We start from the raw sequence: 21,458 nt of genomic DNA, 5'->3' as shown, positions 1-21,458 counted from the left end.
ACCGCAGGTGGCTGGGACAGGTGGAAAATATCCTCTTTATTCAGTTCCTCGCAGCACCGTATTAGTGGAAAGGGAGAAGTGAGCCCCTGCCTGGGCTCTGCTGGGGTAGTGCTCAGCGTCCGGGTAGCACACGGAAGTGCGTTGCAAAGCCTTGCTCTGCCTAGCGGGGCTCAGAAATGCTCTCGGCAGTGGGGCCTGGGACCAGCTGTAGCCTTGCCACTGCTTAGCTCCTAGCTCAGGGCAGCATCTGGGCTGGGGTCAGAGACCGCGACTTTCCCAGGCCTGTTCAGATGCCTCCTGGTTTTCCCTTGCAAGCTCTGGGCGCTGCTGCTGGGGAAGTCCAGGGAGGGGAGGGAGGTTCATGCACCTCCAGCCTGGATGATGTCCGGGGCCCAGGTAGCACCATGACCCATTTAACCCTTTCACTGACAAGGGATGCGGTGGCCACATTGCACGGACCCGCGCATGCCCGGGACTGTGTCCTGATGTCCCAGTGACCATCCCGGAGACTGGGAGTCTCAGGCCAGACCTTGGGGACACTCCAGGCCTGTCTGGCTCACTGGTCCCATGCCTGCTGCCCGCTCTGTTTGCTTCCTTGCTCTTTCCCCAGTGACTTCCCCTGGGCATGGGACCACCTGGAAGGGGCCTGTCTTGTGGATGAACTCGGGAGTGTCAGAGAGGGAGGCAATCTCCTGTGCCTTTGCACATTTGCACTAGTGACTCTTCCCCAGAGGGGCGTGGGTCAGGGATCACGGGCAGGGTCTGGGGGCCAGGCGTCTCCAGGCGAGGAGAGCCGTGATGCACGAAGCCGTGCCGCGAGCCTTGCACACGCTGTGGCAGCAACATGCAGGGCACCGACAAGAGCACAAGTGCAAAGGACAGCCCCAAGCCTGGCGGGCAGGCTTCAGGGCCCACTGGCTCCCCCGCTCCCTCCCGTGCTCCCCGAACATAACCGTGGGCACAGGCTGGCAGGTCGCTGCCTTTGCAGCTGGCTGCAAGACCTGGTCACAGGACCCGGGCCAGTGGGCTGGGGCATCCCATCCGAAGCAGGGGCTCACACAGGGCAGGAGCGTCGCGCGGAGGGCGGAGGAGGCCAGGCCCGTGGGGGCCTCACTTGGGCAGGGGGGCGATGATGATGTTGCGGAAACCCTTCACCCCCTTCAGCTTGTCGCTCTCGAAATCCACCACCAGCTTGCGCAGGCCAGCCTGCCGGGGCATCAGGTCCACCCGCACCTTCGCCTCCTGCTCCGGCTCCACGGGGCAGTTGCTGCAGGGAGAAAAGGGGAGGCAGGATCAGCCCGGGGCCCCGCTCCCAGCGCGTGGCTCTGGCACCTTCCCCAGCTCCCGGCACGGAGGCAGGGGCCGTGCACACTGCTCGGGTGCACCCAGCCTGTGTCCTTGCCCCAGAGCTGGGAGCAGCCAGGAGCTTTTCCTCCCTCCCTCCCTCCCCCCAGTGTCACCATGGCGTCCTCAGGCTCGGGACCCCCAACGCGGCAGCGAGGGCACCTACAGCTCCTGGATCTTCTGGCCCTCGGTAAGGCCGGTGCCCTCCACGGTGAACGAGCAGCCGTTGAGCGGTGTCGCCAGTGGGTTGGTCAGCGCGATCTCGGCCACCAGCTTCCGCTTCTGCTTGGGCTCCCCCAGTATCTGGACGCGCAGAGGGCAGGTCTTGGTCAGACGCAGCAAGCAGGGTCTCGCAGACAGCCCCCCCCCACGCCCCTACATCTGCCCTGGCTGCACCCAGCCCCTCTCCTCCCTGCCCCTCCTCTGCAGGGTGAAGTCCTTGCCTTGCATAGGCCCGGGGGGCTGGATTCGGGCCCTGGGAGGCGTTGGGCTCTGCTGGCTTTGCCCTCAGCCCGGGGCCGTGCCTGGCCGTGTTGCCAGCGCCTTACCCTGATCTTGATGTCCGGGTTCTTGACGTAGACGTCTCGCATGGCCACGGTGTGCTCCTGGGTCTGGTACTCGACCAGCAGCGCCACCACTTTGACCATGTTGTCCTGGGTCAGGCAGTGGCCGTACTTCTCATACAGGACGCGCAGCGGCACCACTTTGTCTGCAAAGGCAAGCGAGGCGAGGGGCCGGGATGAGCTCCTCTCCCTCTGCCCGTGCGGCGCTGCACAGGGACTGGCCGCGGCCCCGATCCTGCTGTGCCCAGGGGCAACGGCGGTGATCACAACGCGTGCCTACACTTCTCTGATAAACAGGGCCCTGCGTAGCTGTTACCCTGCCTCGGCTACTGGTGTTTTCCAGCCCCGTGACCCGGGTGCTGCAGACCGGGCGCTCGTCTGGCTGCCCTGGCGCTGCCCCGGTTTGGCGCTGGCCAGGCCTCAGCAGGAGAAGAGTGATGCACCGGGGCAGGGCATAGCTGTCCCCCCAGGGAGCAGATTCCCAGGGAAGGACTGTCAGATACCGGCGGTCAGGCAGGGCTGCGGTGGTTTACATGGGGGCGGTGGGTCCTGCTGTAGGAAACCGCGTGCCTTAAAGCCCCTCTCCTGCAAGACCTCAGATTTCATAGATTTCATAGACATCAGGGCTGGAAGGGACCTCGGGAGATCATCGAGTCCAGCCGCCTGCCCAAAGGGCAGGAAGTCAGCTGGGGTCATAGGATCCCAGCAAGATAAGCATCCAATTTACTCAGAGCCCCTTGCAGATAGAGGCTGCCTTGTTGCCCCTTTAATCTGGTGTAATTGTCTGTACCCTGGAAAGCGCCAGCGAGCGAAGTGGGCAGGTTTAGCTAGGCTGGTGTTCAGTGGAGCCCGAGGAGCAGTGCAACGGGCTCTTTAAAGACCGCAGTGTGGCGGGACCTCGGCTATACATCTTTTCCCAATTGCATCTCAAGACAGGGGCCTTTTAGAGGAACAAGCTTAATGCAGCTAGGTGAGCGCGGGGTGATTCTTTTAAAAGGCTTCTGCTGTCTTGAAAATGCTGCAGCAACAAAGCTCGATAAGGATGAGAACGCCCTGCATCAAAGGGAAATTGGATTTCTTCCCAGGCGCGGAGCAGCCCCCCACATCAAACAGCGACTAAACGAGCGTGCGCTGGAGAGACGGAGCTCAGAAAGCTTTGCTTCCCTGCTCTCATTAATTCCAGAAAGTCGTTTGATTAATCAAGGATCCATCTCGCTTGTTCTGCAGCCTCTCGCACCTGATCAAAGGGGCGTGCGGGGGCGGGAGGGCTGTCGAACAAGGCGGGGGGGGCAGCATCTGGAAGCAAGGCCCCGTCTGTGCTAGGAAAGGTCCTTTTGTCCTGTCAACACTTCCTGAGTCTCCAAAGCCAAGTGTCCCCGGGGCCTGGGGAACCGCCCCTAGCTGAGCCCAGCCCTGTGATCATTTCATGCACCGCTGCTATCCTGAAACCTAGAAATGAAACTCCGTCTCTCTGCCGATGGCTCCGTTCCTCTTCCACCAGCAATATTAAATGTGCATGAGAAACACCGCTGTTCCCGGCCGCAGACACCGAGCGCGAAGGCGCTCGAACTGTGACCTGTGTAATGAGAGCCGGATCAACCGTGGCGCGGCGGGGAGAGACGCCGGGGAAGCGGGTGATGCAGACTGGGAGGAGGCACGCAGAGACGGCCCCCTGGGAGTGGGGCGAAGGCAGGGATGCAGAAGCTTTGGGGAGCAACAGCGCTCTTCTTGGGCAAGCTTGTGCGTCTCTGTCTCCATTAGTCTATAAGGTGCCTTGCTGCCCTGCCCTCGAGCTGGCACCTGCAGTGGGAACGGCTGAGCGGGCTGCTTCAGCGCACGAAGGAAAGATGTCGCCTGTGTGATTTTACCACGCCTTGAACTCTCCTTTGCAACACGAGCTTTCATTTCTACCCAGAACTTTTACAATCTTTTCTCCTATGCCTGAAGAAGGGTGTTTGTGCCCGAAAGCTGGCAATTAAAGACAGTTTTTTCCAAAAATCTAGTTGGTCTAATAAAAAATATCACCTCTAGCACCGGTTCTGATTTCTTTTGCCTCTAGACCAATACGGCTGCAACCTGTATACCTGACTTTAAAGGCATTATTCTTTAGCGAGGCCGGGAAGGGCTCAAGAACAGAGTGCAAACGCCCCCGGGCCTTGGTTCATGCTCTACCCTTGGTGTAAAACCTGCGGTGAGGCGGGGGCCGGATCCCCGCTCTGCTTCTATCCCCGAAGGAGAAGAGGGAGCTGCAACAACCCTGGCGGCACCGGGCATCGGCCATCGCTGTCTCCCCCGTGCCCGGCGAGGGCGGCATGCCCTGCGGCTGTGGCAGGAGCTCAGCCAAGGGTTTGCAGAGGCTGGTCTGGACAGCGATGATCCTGCCTCTGGCTGGGCTCAGTGACCTCTGAAGGCCCCTTCTAGCCCGACTCCTCCGCGCGCCTCTGTTATTGCAGCTGGTCTTGGCCTCCGCAGGAGACGGGAGGACAGATTAGCTGCCTGGCTAGGTCTGCCACTCTGGTATCCGGCGCATTTAAAGCCCTGAAGTGTGTGTACAAAAATGATACAAACCAGCCAATTTAAAAAGACAAAATCTCTTTCCAGTGACCTTTCGAGGAGAGGGTCGGGGAAGGAAAGTGAGCCGGGGCCAGGGCCGCACGGTCCAGACGCGGGCTGCCGGCAGCGTCATCCCAAGGACAGGGCAGCTGTGCCCTTTCAACAGCAAAAGTACAGGCATGGAGGTGGGTTTTTTCGGTACCCGGTTAACCCGCTCCTGTCCTCGCTTGCCGTGCAGGAGCCGCGAGTCACCGCGGGCCACGGGTCAGGGCAGCCGGTCTCCTGTGGCCCAAAGGGGCTGCGGAGAAGGGCGGACAGCTGTGCCCTGGCACCGGGTGGGGGTGGGTCGTGTCAGGACCCAAACCTGTAGCACGACTGTGGCAGAGACACGGCCCCTTTGCTTTGCTGCAGCCCCGGCCTGTGGCGCAGCTGCAGGCAAGGCATGAGGAGGGCAAGCCCCAGATGCACTGATCCGGCCTCCCCCATGTGTGCATGGCTTGGGGAAAACCTCTTCCCTGGCCAGGCCAATAAAGAGGTTGCCCATGTCTGAGTTTCCACTGGGGAGAGAACAAAACGGGGAGATACCGGCACCTTTTGGGAGGGAGGGGAGTGAGCTTGGTGAGATAGAAACCAAGACAGAGAGGGAGCACGAGGCCGTGGTGCTAAGCTCCGTGCCTTGGCTCCAAGACAAGAGAGCTCAAGCAGCTGCTTTTCCTCATCTCGGACTCTGTTTCCTGCCCCCCAACTGATAATGCTCTTTATCCTTTCATCAGCCCTTAAGCAAACCCCCGACAGTCAATAAACAAGTGGAAAAATACTGGCGGGGCCCTAACCAGCGGAGAGGGACGCGGCTTCTCAAACACTAACCCTTCGGAGTCGGGGCGCACGCTTGCAGGACGGGCGGGCACTCAGCACGAGAGCGGGGGCTTATACAGCGAGACCACCTGTCCAGCTGGGTCAGCCCGAGCTGGCTACACTGGGTCGCCTCGGGGTGGCCGCATGTCCGAGTTACACAAAAGAAAACCTCCGGGCACAAGCAAGGCAGTTGCATGAGCCAACAAAGAGCCAGAAACTGGCCCCGGCTCGGTTCACGGGGGAATCGGCGCTAGCACCATCCTGGTGTTGGGCTTTCACTAACATGGATGAGGTTTGTGTAAGTCTAGGCAAGCCAGGCAATGCCGTGCTGGCCCCGGTTGCCAGCACTCATCTCCAGGCTTGCACAAGCAAAGGCTAAACTTCACGTGTGCATGCAGGATTTGCACAGGGCTGTGTGTTTGTGCACACAGGCTTCATTTGCACAGCCAAATGGCCGTCCTCACAAAGGCTTCCACATGCATGTGGCAGCTGGCCCGGGACCCTTTGGGCACCAGGGTGCCAGCGTGCTGAGATCTGGCTGTGAGGGTCTCGTCCTCCCTGGATGCAGCAGCTGTCGCTCCTCCCACCCTGCCAGGCAGGTTTGGCCCTCGGGGTGTGCTGACAGGCTCGCGCTGCCAGGCAGGTCGGGGAGCGCGCGCGTGCCGGGGAGAGGGGAAGCCGTCCGGACAGCTCTGCGTGGACGTGGGGCTGAGCATAGCTCTGGCCACAGTGCCCATGCACCAAAGGTCCCAACAGGCAGGTAGTGCACGCAGGGATTTAGAAACAGTATGGAGAGGAATGAAACCATATCCAGTTCCCAGATTCAGGGTGATGAGCCACCGGACCATGCGCACCACGCCGTGTGCTGCCTTCAAAACCCAGGGGCATTAGCAATACCTCTGCAGCACAGGCTGCGCAGTGCCACGTCACTGCCTGATGCACAGAAAAGCCTCCGGCTCCTTCCTGCTGCCTCAGACGCGGCTGTCGGAGCCGTGCAGAGGTGGGGAGTTTGGCAGCCCTTTGCAGCTACGGAGGCCCCAAACCTCGGCTCTCGCCAGCCGTTGCGCCGGCCCGGCTGGGCCCCGGACGCTCCAGGGAGCGGAGAGGGCCTTTGCCCTGCTGGGCCGCGCCAGGCGGGCGCCCGTGAAGCCGGACCCTCGCCCCCGGGGACGGTCCCTTACCTCCACGGGGCGGCAGCGTGACGTTGAGCAGATCCTTCATGCCGCACTCGGGGCCCACGTTCCCGTTGTAGCTGGCGACGCGGGCGCAGAACATGAGGCGGCACAGCCGCTCGGCATCGGTGTCGTTGTGGATGGCAGCAACGACGTCGAAGTCGCAGCCGTTGTTGGCGCCCTGGGGCACCTTGATCCTCATGGTCACGCCCGTCTCCTCCTGCGGCACCGGCCTCCTCTGGCGTTTGGCTTTGGCGAACACTTCCCGTTCCTTGTCGGAGCCTGCATGACCCCGAAAGACCGCGGTTATTACCAGAGCCGTGGGGCTGGCAGGGACCCGCGGGGTCACGTCTTTGCCCTTTGCCCCACAGCCAGCCTCTGCGCGAGGTCTGCGGGCGGACCAGCCCCGTGCGTCCTTCCCCGGCCTCCCTCGTTCGCCCTCCGGCACAGCTCTGCCTTTCCCGGGGCTGCTCCTGCCCCAGCCCTCCCCGCGTCGGCAGGCCGTACCCTCGGGGTACTTGTAGTGGTGGGTGATGTCCTCCCTGCTGTCTCGGCCCACGCCCTTGGTGCTGATGCTCTTCCCCACGATGGAGGGGTGGACGGTCTTCTTCCGGGAGCCGTCGCTCTGCAGGATCCAGTAGACCAGGTCCGCGTTGACCTCCGCAAAGACGAACGGGATGTCGTACTTCAGGGCCAAGTCGCCTTCCTTGATGGCTCTGACGGGCGAGGGGCCGCAGCAGTAAACCCCTGTGGAAGAGGGCTGGGTTATCGCCGCGCGTGTGGCCTGCGCAGTCCGTGCGAGCGGGGTGTGGCAGGCCCTTGCGTGTGCAAGAAGCGGGGTCGGGGGTCAGACATGGGCATCCCTTTCCCCCCGACCTTCGCTCTTCTCCTGCGGAGTGGGGTCCAGCGCCTGCCATCCGTCGTAGCCGGCAGAGAGGTCAGGACGGGCCATCCACGACTCCACCCAGCAGTGGAAATTCCTGGGAGGAAAGGAAAGGGGAAGGGGAGAGTGGGCGGGCTGGGCCGTTTGCCGGGGGGGAGCCTCCCCACGGTGCCCTGCCTGCCCACCATATCATGTCCTTGGATCCTTGCTGCAGGCTGCCTCTCTCGTCCAGGTAGCGGTCGATGACCAGGTTCTTGTTGGTGTCGTGGGCAGAGTTGTAGTTGGTCACCACGCGCGTGGGAATCCCCAGGCACCTCAGCACTGGGGAGGAAGCAAGAGCGGGCAGAGGTAAGGCACGGCACCTGCCAAGCCTGCGGGCCCGGAGGGCACGGGGTGCAACCCAGCCCTCCCCTGGGCTGCCGCACGGACAGCCGAGGACCCTCGAAACACCTGTGTGTGCGGGGGGCACGCCCCACCCTGGCATCATCCCTGCCTCGGTCACTGATACGGGACCACGCTCTTTCCCGTCCCTGGGGCAGTAGGTTGGCTCCTAGGTGCACCATGCCCTGAGAGGCAGCTCCGCGGGGAAGGGGGCCACATGGGACTGGGACTGCGCAGCCCGGAGATGCCGAGATAGAAGAGACTGGAAAGGCGCTTTCAAGGGAGGGCAAGAGCCAGCAGGACGCAGACCCGCGCCTGGGATCTCTGAGCGGCTGCTCGCAGCAAGCAGGTCCCCCGGCAGCGCGGGAGCGTCACGGGCAGCCTCCGAGAGCAGAAGGCTCCGGCCTTCCTCGTCCTCCTCTGAAAGAATCGGGTTATAAATCCCCAAGAGGATGCATGAGGCCAAGTGCCGATTTTTTTCCCCCTTATGGGCAAAAACTGCACCAGTGCATGTGTGTGCATGCACGTGTGCACGTGCATCAAGGACCAGTTCAGGGCCTGACCCTGTTCTCACATGCACCAGCATGAATGCCCGGCCCAGGGTGGAGCTGCTTTACTTTATGTCAGTCTGAGATGAGACCTGGGTGCTCCATGGGGGGAGGCCACGGAGGTCTGTCTTGCAGCCACGCACATGTCATCTCCCTGGATCAGGTTCATGGTTTTAATGTGTAAGGGCAAGTTTTGGTGGGCACAGCGAATGCCGCTCCTCTCTCCAGCGTAGGGCGATCTAGGGGCTGGGGGAAGCTGAATGACAAACCCGATGCCTTTTGTCCTGCTTGGGTGGCCTGACATTTGGGTCTGGCCAAAATCGAGCTGCTGGAATCAGCACAGAGTGGGGGGCAATCACTGGAAGCCCCCTTCTGCCCCCCAGACCCTCGCGGGTGCCTGTCCAAGGCCCGGGGTCTCATCTCCTTGTGCCAGTTTGACTCTCATGCTGATTTAATTAAAATCACTCCTGTCTTGCACCAACGTGAGCTGGCTCAGAGTCACAACCGGCGGGGAGTCTGAACTCCCCAGCCTGGCGAAGAAGAGGGCAACGGGGCCAGCCTGCAGCGCCTCACCTGTACAAGCCACCGCAGCGAAGACCCAGCACTGGCCGTATCTGACGGGCTGGCAGCCGAACTTGCTCCATCTCCGCAGGATGTCCACGCTGCCTATCCAGGACATGGGGCTCACCCCGTCGCTGTACTTGTTGTCCCAGCGCCCTGCCAGCACCCCCCGGTCGTCGTTGCAGTTCACCTGCAGCACAGCCAGGAAGGTCCCCGGTGAGGAGCGCGTGCGGGCTGGGCGCACATGTCCACGGAGCACCAGCTCGCTAAGGAGGTAGTTGATGGGGCGGGAGGGCGGTTATCGTGGCTGGCCCTGTGTGCCGCATGCACCCTGGGAGTGGCGTCCAGGGTATACCTGGGCCCTGGCCATGCAGTCAGGTAGACAAACAGAGTAAAAGGCTGCACGCAGGCGATCTGGGAAGGACAGAAGCAATGGGTCAGGATGCTCCAGGACTCACCATGGCGCTGACGACCCTGCCGATGTAGACTGGGCAGTTGCGGCGGGAGCAGTCCCGGTTCTGGTCCCGGAAGAACTTGGGGTTCGTGTCCAGCAGCAGGAGGCACGTTTCCACCATGTTGTCCTCGAACTGGCACCGACGGGGGGAGGGTGGGAGAAGAGGGGGCAGAGCTGTTAAGCCAGCAGAGCGGGTGCAGCGTGGGGAACCCACCGGGGCTGAATGAGCTGTGTCCTGGGGGCACGAGACAGCGGAGCGGGACGCTGCCCCCCTGCCTCTCTTCCCTCGTACTGTCCCAGAGGGAACATCGATCCTCCCGCCAGCACGCCCATGGCGGGCACCGGCACCTGCGCCTGCGCTGGCCCAGGCATGTGGGAGCCAGACCCCGGCACCAGCAAGGGGCAGCTGGCACTAGTGCTTCTTGGGCATTCGCCAGCCCTCGGCTTTCCCCCTTCATCAGACGGGGACAGACCCCCAGCTCCTGAGTCCAGGAGCGGGGTATAGTCAAACGCCTGGGCCAGTCCCTGCTTGTTGACCTGGGGCACAGGGAGCCAGCAGGAAGTGCCCCTGAGGCAGTGGCTTTGCAATGGTGCCATCCTGGCATTTCGGGGAGGCTTTATCTGCAGGCCTGGAGCATGCACGAGGGGGCGGGGGGAGGCAGGGAGCCTGCCTGTGTGTGCTGTGCAGATAAGGAGCTGATGCACGCCCAGGCTTCAAGCCTCAGCGTGCCCCACTGAAGAGCGGGGCCGCCTGCCCGTGGAGCTGGGTTTCCCGCTATGCAGGGAGCTCAGAGGCATGGGGGAATCGTCCCGAGCAGGGTGCAAACCCCTTGGGAACCAAGCGGCTTGTCTCCCCCGGCGCTGGGGACGAGCCCCAGGCACCTCTGGGCAAGGAGGGCAGCCTGGAGCCTGGGATGGGGGCGAGTGGGACCATCCCGCACTGAGCCCCGGCTTGGGGAAGGGTGGGCAGAGGTGCCGAGACACCGCAGCTCCCACCCGCCGCGCTGGGACCTGCCCTCTCGGCACCGTGCCCAGAGGAAACGGCGGGCTGCTGGGATGTAGGGCTGGGAGCCGGACCCTGCTGGGGACAAGGGCATCGTCCACGCGGGCGCGCCGCGCTCCCGCCCGCGTACGCAGGGCCTCAGGCTCAGCCCGTATCAGCCCACGCGGCCGGCTATCGAGCGAGGGCCTCGCCGTGTTTCCGGACAGCGTGTTTCTGCTGCAATTAGCCCTGCCCGCCCCGACCCCCCCGGCCTCTGCGTAATGATTTATGGGCCCGCGTCCCCTCCGCGCTTCTCCCGGGTCCTGCAGTCAGCATTTTCCCTGTCCGTAACGAGGGTGTAATTTGTCTGCCTCTGCAGGACGGCCGAGCGAGGCTTCCTCTACAGCCTCGCTGGCCGTTATCGGAGGATGCAGGCGGTCGTGCTGGACACCGAGCGGGGAGGAGGCGTGGGGTTATCTAGCACTGCTCTTTGCAGGGCCGGACTCTCATTTAAAATTGCGTGTATATCATGCGTGATCCCTGCATGCTGCTGCCCAGCTGCGATGGGCCGGAAGGAGCCCTGGGAGCGGGCAAGGGTGCAGACTGGGCCCCGGGTGCCATAACCCACGCAGGGGCTCGGAGCCGGGGACTCACCTGCCCGAAGTTCCAGGGTGTGGAGACAATGAAGTCGTTTGAGCCCTGAAAGATGAGGCCCTGCTGCGTCAGCACGTACTCGGTGCGCTGGTCTTCATCCTCCAGATAGACGGTGTCCTCTGCGGGGGGAAGAGCACAGGGACCTTGGTGGGCTGGCCGGTGAGGTTATTCAACAGCCTTCGAATGGTTTGGAGCAATACAAAAGCGCCAGCTCGCTTCTGGCATCGCCCAAAAAGCTATTGTTCCCTGCAAATGTGTTGGCGAGCCACTGCCGCAAGCTCTGGCGTGCATCGGGCTGCAGGCAGGGGAAGCTGCCCACTGCCCGTATCTCTACAGACTGGGCCTGGGAAGTTGGCCATGTCGTGCGGGGGTGCTGGAGCTCACTGGGAGGTGGCAGGAGCACTCGGCGTACCCATGGGGGAGACGGACAAAGACACGGCAAGCCCCCTGTCTGGTTGCAAGCCTGGCCCTGGCCAGAGAAAGTTCAGTGTTGCTTCCTCCTTCGGGGCAGTGTAGGGCCTGGGAGCAGGGGCTGGAAGGTGGGGGCAAAGGGGCTGCGGGCCGAGGCTCTTTGGACTGTGCTGCAAGCCGACGCTTGCCTCGGTCTGCACTTATGTCAGGGCACCAGCGTCCTGGTGGGAGCTGGCCTCGGCGAGAAGCTGGGTGAGACCCAGATCAGACCCGTCTCCCCCCCGAGACTGCCTGGAAGATCACCGAAAGCCTCACCTGGACACCACGGGTTGAAAAGCAGGATGAACTCGCCCAGCCGGAAGCTGGTGCCTTGGTAGCCGGTGGAGGCCTCCATGGTCAGGGTGTAGAGGCCGATGCGAGCGTCGGGCGGAGAGCAGAGGGACAAGGAGAGAGCCGTGCCGTCCTGCTGCTCCACCGCCGCGCTCCACGCCGACGCCTGCAGGCAGCTGGAGACGGAGAAGTGGCTCCGGGTTCCCCCGGTCTCCGTGGGGCACGGTCCTAGCAAAGGCAATGGACCTGTTAGCGCCACGTGCCCCTGCCTCTCGCCCCCAGCCCCGGGGCACGTGGTGCTCTGGCATCCCTGTCCCGACACCAGCCCTGGGGTGCACCGGGGCCCTGCTAAACCCGTCCCCGTTTGCATGGTGTTCGCTCTGGAGGGGAAGGGGCAGCTGTACTGGGGTCTCCTGGTCAGCCCGGCACTCCCACTGACCGGCTGCTCTGCTGCCCCGGCCCCTTGGCCTCTCTGCAGTCGAGGAGAGGGCGGCCTGCACCGCTGCACCCCTCTCCTGCCGCCGGGGGGTCCTGTCCGTGCATCACGGCGTAAGCAGCTATGGGGTCCTGGGGCCGAGGCCCTTCGGGGGGGGAGAAATAGGGGTTAACCTTGAACGTGCTGGGCTAGACCCAGAGCCCATGGGGGGGGGCTGCAGCTGTTCCCCTGCTCCTGCACAGCGGTTGGCTCCCAGCAAGGAGCCGCCAGTAAAGGACCGATGGGTTGGGAGAGCACAACGGGTCCCTAATGAGCCACTGACGTGATGCAAAACACGTGTGAGCGGTGCCCCAGGGCTGCCGCTGCTGGGGCTGGCACGTCCTCCTCCCCGCGGGCACTGCTGGCGTGTTCTCGCGCGTCCCCGGGGAGCTGGGCAACTGGGGCTGGGGCACCTTCAGGCCCAAGAACGGGGCCGGGGATCATTTTGTTGGCAGCTTGCCTTTGTTTTTCCACCCAAATTTATGGGACACTGGAGAGTCCAGCAAAGAGTCTGAGAATTGCCCAGTCCTCCTCCTTGGGCGCCAGCGCCTGTCTGGGGACCCAGACAGCTGAACCCCAGCTAGGGGCCAGAGGGCAATGCAATAGCCTAATGCCAGCTGGTGCCCGCGGGGCGGGAGAGCGGGAAGCAGCCCAACGTCTGGTCAGGGCGCCATGAAACAGGAGGGCCCAGTCCCCTTTGCAAGCTCAGCTGCACCAGAGCCTCACGCCAGACCTTTTGCAATCAGAAGCAGGAGAGCAGGGCTGGACGGGCCCTTGAGGCCTCTCGCTCGGAGCAGGGTCGGGGCGGCGAGGTGCCCCCTGCATCAGAGCTTGGCCCGGCAGGCCTGGCCCCAGGGGCTGGCAGCGATGCCAGTAGCGGCTGTGCAGGACAGAGCCCTCCTTTCACTCCCATCCCTGCCCGCAGCGGCCAGGTGCTGGGCTGCAAGCATGCCGGATCCCACATGCGGCTCCCCCGGGCCCGGGACAGAGCCGCCCTGTGCAGCCTCCTCCCAGCTCCGGCTCTGCCCTGTGCCTGGCAGCCGCACGCTGGGGCAGAGCTGGGCGAGCCTCCCCCCACACTGGGAGCTCTGTGTTACCCTGGGGCTGTGCCCAGGCTCCAGCCCTGGAGGCGGTGAGAGCATCCAGGCCAAAAATACACCCAGTGACACAGCTGCTCCCCCGGCCTCGCTTGTTTGGGAGCAGCGCCGAGCCCCGAGTGCGGAGGTGGAGCCGCAGCCCGGGGAATTACTCATCTCTCCTCCGGGGCCCCCACCCGGCGGGGACAGCGTGTCCTCCCGCCCCTCCCTCCCAAAGGCTTCTTGTCCAGCGTGACCGCCGGGCAGGGCGGCTCTGGGGCCTTTCCGCAGGATGCACCGGCTGGCACCGTGCAAACAGCTCTGCCTTAAAAATACCCCCGCGTGTTTACACTTCAGTCAAGCCCCTTCTCCGCGGGGCAGGGCTGTTTCGGCTGGCCGGGTGAGCCAAGGTCTGCGCAAGCCCTGCCTGGGGGCGGGCAGCCTGGGTGCTCTCTGTGCCGGCTTCAGATGGCTCCTGGCACTTCCCTCCACCGTGTCCTCAGCCCAGGGCGCTGGCCCAGGGACAGCGGCACTTCTCTGGGGCCTTACGGCTGCTGCGCTGTTCTGGGCCCGCTCAGGAGAAGCAGCGCTCGGGGGTCGAAGCAGACAGAGATGGGCCAGGGGCTGCGGCGGGGCAGGGGGCTCGGGCAGCGAGCGTGGCGTTGCACCGTGTGCGGTGCCTGAGATCTTGGCAGACGGGGCTGCGGGGCGGGAGGGGATGGATCGGAGGTTTCCGAGGTGGGAGCTGGGAACGGCCGGGCTGCGGCTTGCGCCCGTGGCAGGCGGTCTGCGGGTGCTCCAAGTGCCTGGCGGCAGTAAAACACGAGGGCGATGCTTCAGGCGTGCACCCTTCCTAGGCGAGGACTAGCGCAGCGCCCCGACTGTCCCCTGGTCTCGACTTCTTCAGCCATCTCTGCCCCGACAGCGAGCGAGGCAGGTCATGTGGGCTGGACAGGGCACGGACAGCTGGGCGATGGGCTGAACATCTGGCGCTCGGTAATGGCTTTTGGCCTGTGTGCACCGGGAATGACGAGCAGGCGCCCTCTGCACAAGCTTTCAAAGGACCATCTTGCGAATGCGGCAGTGCTATCTGCAGAACCGGTGCGGGAGGGCGGGGGCTGCCTCCCACTGTCCTCGGGAACTGCCCGTCTGTGGGAAGATCACTCTCCCTTTGAAGGTGGCGGGAGCTGGGCTGGGGACAGGAAGGCTGCCGAGGGCTTTGTCATCGGCCCCACAGCTCATGACTAAGTCCCAAGAGCTCCCTGCCGGGCCTCTCTGGGGAGGTCAGCGCGGCGTGACTGTATCTGGTCCACGCAGCCGAGATGCTTCCAGGTCGAAGGAGGATGTTGACCTGGTTGCGAGCTTCCTTGTATTGTTCCCTGCCCTTTCCTTGCTTCTCCTTGGCAGAAAGCAGGTTTCTGATGGGTCGAGATAACACACCGGTCAAGGTCCGAGCACGTCTCTCCCCTTGATCTCGGGTCCAGAACGGCCCAGCTTACAAAGAAAGGAAGGGGCAGCGTCCAAAATATCTGGGATCTCCAAGCAGGGGGTGAAACCGTAACGCTTGTCTAGATGCTGCAAGTCCACGTGGCCTGCTGCAGCCTCGGAAATGCCGTCGGGCGCGGCGTGGCCAGCCGCTGCTGCGGGCTCCCTGCATGCGCCGTACCCGTCTCCACGGTGTGCAGGCGTGCATGGGTGCATCTACCTACCATCCCGAGGAGCACGACTGTAGCGTGCCGTAGCTGCTTTGCAGATAGCAGAGCCGCGGCCTGAAAGGGAGGTGAGGTGAGCTGCCCCGGGGCACAGCGCGAGTCTGTGGCAGAGTCAGGAATAGGGACTGGGGCTCCCAAGTCCTACTTGGGCAAAGCTAAGGCAGGTATAACTGCTTTTCACACCCCGTTACGAGACTCACCAGCCACAAGTTGCATGGATTTAACTCGGCTGGCGGGAGTGAAACCAGGAAGCCTGGACCCAGGGCCTTGTGGCCAAGCATGCAGCCAGGACTTGGGAGCCTCGGTCACTACTGCTGACCCTGCTACGGACTCAGGCTGCGCCCGTGGGCAGCTCGCGGTCCCTCCCTTCCAGCCCTCCGGCACGGCAGCGACACGAGGCTCGATTCGCTGGCCTTTGTTACGCGCCTGAGATACGTAAGCAAAAGGTGCTTTGGATTTATGAAGTCTGGGAGCAGCTCCTTTCCGCAGAGGTCGCTCCAGCTTCGCCTTATCTTTGCAGTGAGGGACTCGGCTTCCTCCCCTCGCCGTGATTGCCGTCACCGTCGTGCTGTGCATCCCCCGCGCCGCGCCGCGCCACGCCGCGCCACGGGGATGGCTTCTGGCAGAGGCCCTCGCTGGCTGCCGGGTGAGACCTCTCCGGCTTCGGGGGTCTCCTGGCTGACGGGCTGCTGTTATTATCGGTGGCAGTGGCAGCACGCGCGGGCTTTTCTAATTATGGTAACTTGGCCGCAGAGGTGACGGGTGGGAGTTTTGGGACGCCCGAAGCCCGGGCAGGTTTCACAGCCCCCGAGCAAGCATTTCAAGGCAAGCACCAGGCAGCTGGGGAGCCTGCCCGCCCCATCGGCCCGACTTGTCTCCGAATGGCTGGACAACGAGTGCACGTTGCTGGCAGGGGGCAGCTAGCAGGAAACTCGAGCAGATAAACACCTCGGGCTTGTTTTTCTCTCCTCCTTGACCTCCCCTTTCCTCCCTTTGCTTATTTTCCAAGGGTTGTGATGAGGGAGAGTCTCTGCCTCCATGCTTGTCCTCCCCAGGACCCCGAGAAAAGCAGCTGTGACCTTGGGATCGGCTGCTGCGGGCCTTTAATTGGGGACGTGACAGAATCCGACCCAGGCAGGGTCTTCCACGGCTTCGCGCCAGCGCAGGCCAAAGGGAAAGTAGTTTTGGCCCCAGGCTGTGGATTGACTCTGTGGCTTGTAAAAACCAGCAGGTGTGGTGGGTGAAGCAGCTGTTCGGCTTCCCGAACAGAAATGTGAGGGCTGCTGCTTTGAGGCTTATCTGTACCTCCAGTCTCTGCGCACAGCATGGGGGGAATGGCTCACTGCCACAGCAAGCAACTCCAGGCTTACCTGTTTGCACGTTGAGGGCAAGTGTGTCCACGCCGTCCTCATACCCCCGCCCCGCGAAGTGCAGCATGATGGTGAAGGGCTGGCCCCTCCTCACCACGAGCCGCTGGCTACCCATCTCCTCCGTCCTGTGCATCGCCCCGTTGCTCTCCTGCTGCAGGTCGCATGTTTCCAGCACCAGATCTGCAAAACCAAGAGCACCTTCCATTGCACTCTGGAAAATCTGGCCCCCTCCCGAGCCCAGAGACCAGACCCCAAACCCCGGGGCCCTTGGTAGCAAGAGGGAGGGGGGTTCTCTCACTGGGGATCCTTCCCTGTGGCGTGACAGCCTTACCTGGGCTGGATCTCACTGTGCACACACACTCATTCACCGCCCTCTGTGCGCACATGCGACGCACGTGCAATTCACATGCCACATGCACATGCAATGCACACACCACGTGCACGCAGTGCACGTGCCCCTGCATTTGAGGGTGCCAGTGGCACTGGTGAAACCTGTCTGAGCCCCGGGGTTTTCTCTCCCCGGTGAGCGAGCGTGCACAGGGGCTCCTTCCCTCGGGTGCTTTGTCTCCGCGGGGTCTCTTGCCTCAGCTCTCAGGAACGTAGCTCACAGCTGCCCATTGTCAGCCCCCAGCTCCCATGTTCTCACTGGCACTAATTACTGGTGACTTTATCTTTGTAATTTAAATGGCCTGCTTGTCCAGGAGAGAGAAGTGGCTCTGCTCCAACCCTTCTCTTGGGTCTTCATTAAGGGAACGAGCTTGACAGCATCCTCCTAATGCAAGCGCAGCTCCCCGCCTCCCCTTCCCCTGAGGGGTGGTATCATCCAGTGCAGCTGTCACTTGGGGTCTCCTCGGGTACCAGCTTTATCCAGCGCGCGTCGGGCAAAGGCTCTTGGACCGGGCCCGCGCAGAGGCAGCGAGAGGTAAAACGCTGGACCTGAGCCTGCAGGGCAGAGCTGGGCTCAGGACTGCGCTTTCTGTGCCAGGTCCTTGCACCACAGCCCTCCTCTCAGGATGCAGCGGCTCAAGCATGGGGGAGCTATGCTGCAAGGGAGCCTGCCTGCCTGCCTTTGGAAAGGTTTTGCTCCCCAGGTCCAGCAGGAAAGTCTTCCTCTCCCTTCTCCCAGTGCCTTTGAAATCCCCAGTTGTTTGCTAGGACTTTCCCCACTCCTCTACCAGGCAGGAGGGCTTATGTGCAGGCCGGCTGTTCCCTGGACGTGCTGATGAAGGGACGTGGGATGCAGGCCCGGAGCCAGCCGCTCCTGTCTGACACTGATGGAAGCGGGGCCTGCGCCGTGCGAGCGCTCGGCGAGCCAGGTAATTGCAGAGCCCTGTCCCTATTGTTCTAGCACGGTGCCCCCGGCACTACGCTCTCATTCATCATTGTTCAGGGCCGATGACCCTTGAATGCACCACAGTCAGACAGATTAGTTCCCAGAATAGGGGAAAGTATTAATGTAGGGGAACACATCGCTCGCTCAGCGCCAGGCTGATGGAGCATGGACTACAGGGCAGGATTTACACAGTGACAGCCACCTCGCTGGGCTCCTCGGCTCCTGCCACTCGGTTGCTTCCTCTCTCGGCCGCAGGGCGCCTGGGGCAGGGTGTCCAGGGCTGCCCGGCGGCACGGGGGAGCCCCTTCGAGAGCTGCTATAGGGACCGGTGATGCTTCTCACCCCCTCCGGCCTGTCCCGTGGATGCCAAACCCCCCACCACAAAGTCATCCCTGCTCCCTGCCCTCGAGGAAGGAAGCAAAAGAGGCGTCCCTGGCTTTCACCTGGTGGCGCAATGGGCTACAGAGGAGAAAACCCAGCATTTCTCCACAGCTGGGAGAGCTCAAAGGATCCACAGCTCAGGGCAAAGCAAAGCAATCCCTTGGCCAGCCAAGCCACGGGACCGTGGCCAAAGCATCATGCTCTGCAAGGAGACATCCAGTTCCCTCACAGCAGAGCTGTCGTGTGATCTCCTGCCTGGCTGCATGGCCAAGAAGTTTGAGACAAAGCAGATAAGGTGTTTGTGAGCGAGGAGATCTGCAAACTCTGTTCCCCTTGGGGTTTTCCCCCCGCCCTTGGCCGTGGCCATCTCTGAAGCAATACAAACTGGAAACTCTGCTGGAGTTGACTCCTGCCAGCCTCTCTGGGGCCCAGGACCCCGGGCCGGTCACAGCTCGATGACTGTAACGAGAACAACATGCCTCGGGCGACACGTCCGCTGTTCTCCGTCGGTCCCTCTGCCGCGTGCAGGGAGCAGTGCTTTGGAAGCGCTCATCATCAGGCTGCCCCGTGTTTGAAACAGCCTTCACCTCGTGGGGACACTGGTTCAGCAACTGCACTTGTGTCTGCCAGGCTTTTACCCACCGGAGTTATCACCAGCGCCTGCCGTCGCTGTCGTGGGAGAGATCTGGGGAAGCTGTGCTGCTCCCTCTTTTCCCCACTGTTTGCTGTGTGCCTTGGTGAGCTGGACTTCGGCTCCTGAACGTGGTCCCACAAGGGATAAAGGTGGCCGTGGCTGAAACCGTGTTTCAGCTTAACTTTCCCCACGCACCCGAGCTCAGACTCGCACTTCAGAGGCACGGATTGACTGTGCCCGAAGCCAGCTCGGCCCCACGTTTGGGAGGAGAGGTGGGAGATCTTGTTAGTGATGATTACTTCTTTTCTTAAATGCAGAGGAGATGCTTGGATGCTACCACGATGGGGGACATTTAGCCCCTCGGTGCCCCGTTCCTTCCTCATCCTAGGACCGCACAGAGGGACCCTTGCAGGCATCTCACGGGTCAACGCTCCCCGTAGGTAGCAGTGAGCTCAGCCGCATCCACCTTCCTGGAGCGACGCCTCCTTGCATCAGCAGATAATCTTCCCCCCTGATCTTCCAAGCCGGGCACCCGAGCATCCCCAGGCCTCCCTACCCATGTCCTCCAGCTGCCCTGCGGCACGAGGGGTGAGAGGAGCTGGAGGACTGCTCTGCTGGCAATACAGCCCTCCAGCTCAGGGGTCCTCAGCCTTTACAGACTCAAAGCCCCCTCCGAAAACACCAGTGCTGAGCTTTCCCTTGTTTTTTGATTGGCAGAAAAATGCTGAAGCAATTCTTCTGTTGCAGAGGACTCGGAGAGACGCGACCGGGCAGGATGTTTGCGATGCTGTGGATCTCTGCTTGAAATCTGGGTTTCTCGTGGGAGTCACGTGTGGTGCTGCACGCCTGACAGTGGTAATGTTGTGCGGCACCCCGCCGTGGCTTTCAAAGGCTCTCGTGTCACCCCCACGTGCCACAGCTCCCCTGCTCTAGCTGCTTCTGGGGGAGCATGGCAGCAAGTGAACCCGCTTTCTTTAAGATGCCACACCAACCCTTCTCTTTTGCCTCCCTTTCCTCTTATTTCGTCTCCAGAATATATTTAATAGCCCTGCTGTTGCTGCTGAGGTCACGGGGGGCTGAACTGACCCAATCTGTGTTTTTGCACCATTCTTCACCGGTTTGACACGGCTGCTGAGCGCGCACAGCTGTGCGATGCCCCGAGGCACCGGAGGATTTTACTGAGCCCGATAGCATGGGTCGCACTGCTGGTTTCCGCACCCTGCGGGTTATGCCCAGCTCACTCGGACACAAGCAACCTCATTTCTCAAGACCTAGAAAAGAAAAATCTCCCTTTCCCTGGGAAAAATAGCTTGGAGAAGCCCTCTATGTCCCAGGGGGATTTCCAGAAGCCGGGAAGGTTTATTTTTTTATGGCGTCTTCAGATAACCGTCTTAAAATAGAGCAAAACTTTAAGCAAATACTTTTATGGTGGTTGCATCTGACATGCCATCGAAGGGCAGCTTGCACTTTGCGATGTTGTTTTACCATGTCACTCTTCGCAGCGCCATGTTATTACGACAAGAGAAGGTTATTGCCCTTGAAGTCTAGTAAAGCATTAACTTAAATATAGTTGTCTCCCGGTCCTCGCAATCTCCAATTTTCATCTTTCTCATTTCCTAGCACTCTGCACTAGCATCAAGACTTTGCAATTCAGTTTTAATAACCTGACCGTCGCATGAAGTTCCAGAAACAGAAACAAGTGCAGCGGAGGGAAAGGAGCCGGCTCGCTGCTCTGGGGCGGGTTTGCTGAACGCGCTGCAATGCTCCCTTTAACTTTTCAAGTGGACTGCATGGCACACACAGCCGCACGTAGGGAAGCTAGTAGCCAGGCACGCCGCTCTACATGCATGCTTGCAGAGCAACCCCGAGCCAGGCAAAACTTTTTTCCCTCTAGGAAAGCTTTATGAAGCAGTTGGCAAGGAAAGCAGCAGTGTACCCCCCCCTTCGGCTTTACCTTCAGCCATGGTGTCCCGGGCAGGAATCCTGTCAACTCTGCTTGGTCTCCTCTGGCTGTGACTGTAGCTGAGTAAAGGAGCTAATAGATCAGCTCCCTCCCTCCTAGCTAGCCCTTTATAAAGGCAGGCACAGCCCACACCCCTCGGCTGGGTGGATATCAGGCAAACTTAAGGCATGGGGGGCGGGGGGGAGAACGAGGCTGCTTCCAGGAAAAAATTAAGTCCACTTTTGTTGTTGTTTTTGAACTTAGAGCAGTGTTTGTAATAGGTCCTCTCCCCACACACAGGGGAAGAAACCGTATGACTAAGGGGCGTTGGGAGGAACTGGTGCATGGACACTTCTGTACAGATAAGCAGTCTCTCGCTGGCCCCACACCGGGCTCCGGGAGAGGAGGGCAGGATTTTCCCCACTGCTCCAGAGGTGGCTGGGTTTCCCCCTCAGCTGTTGGGTGTCGACAAGGGATGCTTGGAAAAGAAACCTGGTGCTGGAACCTCCGTCCCCCTCCCATAAATAATCCCTGGGAGCTTCTGCAGGGGAAAAAAAGCCCCACACACCGCCGGGGCCTGACGTCCATCCCTTGCCCTTGCCCTTGCCCTTGCCCCATGGCTGAGGGTGAGGTCGCCGGACGCGGCCTCCCCTCCCAGCCCCGGCGTCGTCTCCCCTGCTTTGCACCTGTTCCTGCGGCGCGGCGCGGCGCGGCGGGACGGAGCAGCGTCGAGCGCCTCGGGAGAGCCAGTGGCCAGCGCCGAGCGCCCCTGCCCGCGTGCTGGCTAGGGGGGGGCGAAGGAGGCGCCGGCAGGTTTATGGGCTCGGGCGAGGTGGTGATGGTG

The 21,458-nt window shown here is 62.0% G+C and overlaps 1 protein-coding gene across 1 annotated transcript; it reads right to left on the bottom strand.

The window, feature by feature from the left end:
* Nucleotides 1–16: 16 nt before the first annotated feature.
* On the bottom strand, nucleotides 17–20,793 carry TGM2 (transglutaminase 2). Its single transcript, XM_090020839.1, has 13 exons — nucleotides 20,627–20,793; nucleotides 16,325–16,504; nucleotides 11,677–11,919; nucleotides 10,951–11,069; nucleotides 9,319–9,447; nucleotides 8,873–9,050; nucleotides 7,556–7,691; nucleotides 7,364–7,467; nucleotides 6,995–7,234; nucleotides 6,497–6,769; nucleotides 1,893–2,053; nucleotides 1,511–1,647; nucleotides 17–1,267 (listed from the first exon to the last, which is right to left on the bottom strand). Exons 1-13 carry the CDS (start codon nucleotides 20,634–20,636, stop codon nucleotides 1,111–1,113), a joined length of 2,067 nt encoding a protein of 688 aa, XP_089876965.1. The 5' UTR covers nucleotides 20,637–20,793; the 3' UTR covers nucleotides 17–1,110.
* Nucleotides 20,794–21,458: the final 665 nt, after the last annotated feature.

This window comes from Crocodylus siamensis, chromosome 10, assembly GCF_052110815.1.
Source record: "Crocodylus siamensis isolate JL-2025a chromosome 10, ASM5211081v1, whole genome shotgun sequence".
NCBI classification, from domain to species: domain Eukaryota; kingdom Metazoa; phylum Chordata; order Crocodylia; family Crocodylidae; genus Crocodylus; species Crocodylus siamensis.
Note: the sequence above shows the minus strand (reverse complement) of the source record. Positions and strands in the feature narration are given on the sequence as shown.

What these genes read in the sequence shown, in the direction of transcription:
- TGM2 (XM_090020839.1), bottom strand. An exon ending in CACCCTGGAACTTCGGGCAG is followed by an intron (nt 9,448 to 10,950) that starts GTGAGTCCCCGG and finishes CGTCGGTGCCAG; the next exon opens with TTCGAGGACAACATGGTGGA. An exon ending in GGCCAGAAGATCCAGGAGCT is followed by an intron (nt 1,268 to 1,510) that starts GTAGGTGCCCTC and finishes TTCTCCCTGCAG; the next exon opens with CAACTGCCCCGTGGAGCCGG.